Raw genomic sequence first — 4,291 nt, 5'->3', positions numbered from 1 at the left:
AGATGTTACCGCCTCACTTCAATGTGCAATCTTTGCAAAAGTCCTCTGAACCATTCATGCATTTGTTTGTTTATTGCCTTTTTGCCTCAAAGATTTAGACCTGGTTGCAGAAAATTCTTAACAAAGTTTTTTTTTTCCTTCAATTAGCTTTATGCTTGAGGTCTGCAATAAAGGGTGGAGTCCACAATTCTCCTCAGCTATTTAAAAATAATAATAACATTGAAATTAAAATTAAGACTAATTCAACTTTTCTAAAAATGAAAAGAATGAATTTATGAGCAAACTCACATCCATTGCATAAATAATTAATCGTTTCAAATTGCCAAATACCTATAAATATAATAAAATTAAAGTGAACGAAATGTCTATATATTTAGATTTGTCCTTTATCTATATTATTTTATTTATATTTTTTCTCTTCTTTACCAAATCAAATTTTTTTTTCTATATTTTTTCATTTATAATATATATTGAAGTATTACCATAATCATGTTATCTTCTGTTCGAGATAAATTGTGAACGGCACATCAAACTAGTGGTCTCTTCCGTTTCTATTTTTTTTTAAAAAAAAAAAAACATAAATGTTTGTTTGTTGTTCACAATTGTTTGTTTTCTTATTTTGCCATTTTTCGTTTTGTTATACCCATCATATGAACAAGATTGACGATGATTCCAATAACACATGCATGAGAAATTCCTATGATAATTAACTGATAATTACACAACAAAACAAACATCAAGCTCACATATTGCATTACAAACCCAACATTTCCACTCTTTACCACCTAATTAACAATATAATTGTTATGCTGTTTCTTCTTTCTATTTTTTTGTGTTTAAATATTGCTATTATGTCATATTCACAACCCTTATTGTTGTTAACTCAATTATTCAATATTTCTCTTTACCCTCCTCATTTTATTTCTTCTTGATTCCTTGCATTTATTTTGTATATCATGGGTTGTGGCATCTCAACCATGAATGGAAATGATACATCTCCTGGCCGACATCATTTTAAGGGTCGGTTTCGTCATCAAAATATTATTGTTTCACCCATTGCGAAAAACAATGACAACATGTATAATTATGAAACTATTAAAGATGATGATGATGATGATGATGGAAATCATGAAGCAATAATGAGGGAGGAAGGGTTCAATGGTAATAGATTGAAAGGCAGAAAAATTATGGAAGATAGAAGTGATCAAGAGGAAAGGAATGAAAGAAAACAAGAAAAATTAAAGGAGGATAATGCTAGCAATAATAAAAACAACATTGGTACAAATTATGAAGAGGGGGAGAATAATTATAAGAATAGGGATGAGTGGTTTATTGGACCTGGATCACCAAGTTTTAGGGAATATTGTAATGATTATGATACTGGGTATAGAAGCTCTATAGGAGATTCCAATGATTATCCTCAATCTGGAGAAAGCACAAAGAATAGTAGTGAGTAATGTGACTCATATCATGTGTTTTTTAAATTATATTTTTCTCTTGTGGTTAATCATATTAATTTGTTTGAGTTATGATTCCAAAATTTTATTGGCCATAATTTGTTAATTAGATACTCTTGAATTATATAATTTTTTTTAATGGATTGATATGATTCATTTTCTAGGTGATGAAGATTCAACAAAACCAGTAAATGGTCGTTCTAAAGAGGTATGGTCATGTGTTCTTTTCTGAGTCTTTTTGGTTTACTCCGATTGATAATTTACTATAAACATTCAATTTTATAAATTCAATGTTATATATATATATATATATATATATATATATATATATATATATATTCTAAAATACTACCCAATTGATTAAACTATGTTCTTATATATATCTTTTTAGCAAGAAGCTGAGAAGAAAGAGAGAAAAGGGCGAGGGGGATTTAGGAATGCTATGCATAAAGGGAAGGGAAGAGGAGGCAAGAGAAATATTTTAAATTTTGGTTGCTATAACTCTAACACTCAATCCTATGCAGAAGACTCTTTCAACAAAGTTGTAGAAAAAACTACATGAAAACAAGAGATCTTTACCTAATCTAGACACTTCAATTTGGTTATTGATTAAGTTTAGAAGAAAAATACAAAATTATTATTGATGGTTGAATTTATATTTAGAAGATTTAATGAAATTTTGAATTTATTGTTAAAATTAAATCATGATATGTATATAATATTTTTGTAAAATATGATTGCCTTTTACTATTTCTAAGTTACGTGATTTTGTATTTGTTTTATATTTGTTCATCTTCTTATAATTTAGGGGTTAAAAAGATAAAAATTAAAAAGTTACTTAATTGTGATTTTAGGACGTACATTTATACTTATATAATAAATTTTAGTACACCCATTTATGTTGATATGGTTGATTTTGGTCTATAAAGAAAAAAAATCCCTCAATGTTGTTTAAAATTCAACTGTGATTTATTAATATCGCATTGATTCTATACAAATTAAATGAATAATATATAAAATTATGTGACTTATATACTTATTGTCTTAGTATCCTCAACGGCTTTAAGGTGGCTCTCCTTATTATGCTCATTGTTGTCTTTGATACTATCACTAACTCCATGACAAGGGACTACTTAACCAAGTTCCAACTTGGTGAGGGAACAAGGTGAATTATAATATATATGATCATTGTATTAAAATATTTATTGGAATTATACCAATTTTTTGAGAATTCTGAATCAATCTTGATGAATAAGAACCATCAACTACACATTGATTGCAAGATGATTATGTTGCACAACGATAATGAAAGAAGAAATGAAAAGATGTATTGGGGAAGAAAAGAGAATTAGGTTACGAAGAGTGGAAGAAGAAGAATTTTTGCAAAATTTTGCTTTTTCTCTCAATTGAGATTTTATTCAATTATGTAACTGCATATTTTACAAAGATATGGGTTACTCCTTATTTATAGGTTGAGTTTGTTTGCTCACTAAGAAAACTCCAACTAACCTAAATCATCTAAACAACACAAAATAAAGCTAAGTCAAAATTTATGTCGAGGCACACTCCTTCGACATTTTGACAGCGCTTTGCTTCTGTCGAGCAACATGCTTCGACACAAGAAATTACATTCTCAACAAAATTTTCAAGCAGTGTAGTTAGACAGCGTATTTTATTGGTAGTTAATGGTGATGTAAATATAGTAATATGGAAGACTCAATTTTGAGAGAGAAAATGTTAAATTTTAAGTATCAACTTTCAATGAGTTAAATAAAGTGTTTATCTTTATTTGTGGTTCTTATTAATAATTGCATTAATTTTTTTAGTTTATCTTACTCTTGGCTAAGTGGCCAACAACCAATGCAAAATTTGGTTAGATATTTATTTAATAAATCACTAGTGTAATAGTGAATCTATAAGGTTTGTATCGAATATCAATATGGATGTATAAATCATGTCATTATATATATCACTACATGAATATAGTGAGAAATAAGAAAGATTTTTGACATTTCTACTAATGTGTTTGCTCAGACGGGTAAATAAGTAAGTCCATCTGAGTAAGATTCATTTTTTAACATAAAATATAGATACTAGGAGTATTACCAATTTTTTGTTTCTATAAACAAACTAACAGGTGGGTGGAATTGTGAAGAAACTAAGCACTTTTTAAGGTTTTGTACATTGATGATATAGTAAAATAAAATAAAATAAATGAGATTGACACAATTATTGATAAAATATTGAAAGAAGTGTATTTTGGGTGTAAAAAGGATGGAGATATGACCATAACTTTAAATTTTAATGTGAAACAAAACACTTTGAATGACTAATGCTTTTACTAGTGCTTTTTTTTTAAGCAACCATTTTGATTAGAGAATGGAGTATTAGGGGTACTCCAACCCTTACAAAACAAAGAACCAACAATCTACAAATAACCTACAATTCAAAATATCAACAACAAAGCAATGGGTTTTTGTACCATTCATAAAAACTACAAATTATCCTATCTTTGCTTCTATGGCTAACCACCACCAAGAGTATTTCATTATCCCATGAAATAGTTTGTCCTCGTCCATGATTGCATTGTTGAAAATGATGTCATTTCTCATCTTCCAAATATTCCAGCACACTGTTAACCAAATTGATCATATCCTCTTCCTAGCAAGCTCCCCTTCGCATAATTCAATGCATTTAATCAAATGTTGGCTGCAGTCTAGTAAATGGTTATAATTCATTCCCAGCCATTGATTGATCCTGTTCCACAATGATCTCAACATAGGACATGAAAGAAATACATGTGCAACCACTTCCTCTTGCTGGTGGCAGTCTGG

At 28.8% G+C, this 4,291-nt stretch overlaps 1 protein-coding gene across 1 annotated transcript; it reads left to right on the top strand.

Annotated features, from left to right (window-relative positions):
- Window positions 1-542: 542 nt before the first annotated feature.
- On the top strand, window positions 543-2,158 carry LOC131612252 (uncharacterized). The gene is made up of 3 exons (XM_058884063.1): window positions 543-1,449; window positions 1,622-1,665; window positions 1,849-2,158. The coding sequence occupies exons 1-3, from the start codon at window positions 957-959 to the stop codon at window positions 2,017-2,019; spliced, it is 708 nt and encodes a 235-aa protein (XP_058740046.1). The 5' UTR covers window positions 543-956; the 3' UTR covers window positions 2,020-2,158.
- Window positions 2,159-4,291: the final 2,133 nt, after the last annotated feature.

This window comes from Vicia villosa, linkage group LG6 (genome assembly GCF_029867415.1).
Source record: "Vicia villosa cultivar HV-30 ecotype Madison, WI linkage group LG6, Vvil1.0, whole genome shotgun sequence".
Classification (NCBI taxonomy): Eukaryota; Viridiplantae; Streptophyta; class Magnoliopsida; order Fabales; family Fabaceae; genus Vicia; species Vicia villosa.
The sequence above is the reverse complement of the archived record's forward strand: the minus strand, read 5'-3'. Positions and strand labels throughout refer to the sequence as shown.

What these genes read in the sequence shown, in the direction of transcription:
- LOC131612252 (XM_058884063.1), top strand. Translation starts at nt 957, where the DNA reads ATGGGTTGTGGCATCTCAACCATGAATGGAAATGATACATCTCCTGGC. An exon ending in AGAAAGCACAAAGAATAGTA is followed by an intron (nt 1,450 to 1,621) that starts GTGAGTAATGTG and finishes TTCATTTTCTAG; the next exon opens with GTGATGAAGATTCAACAAAA. An exon ending in TAAATGGTCGTTCTAAAGAG is followed by an intron (nt 1,666 to 1,848) that starts GTATGGTCATGT and finishes ATATCTTTTTAG; the next exon opens with CAAGAAGCTGAGAAGAAAGA.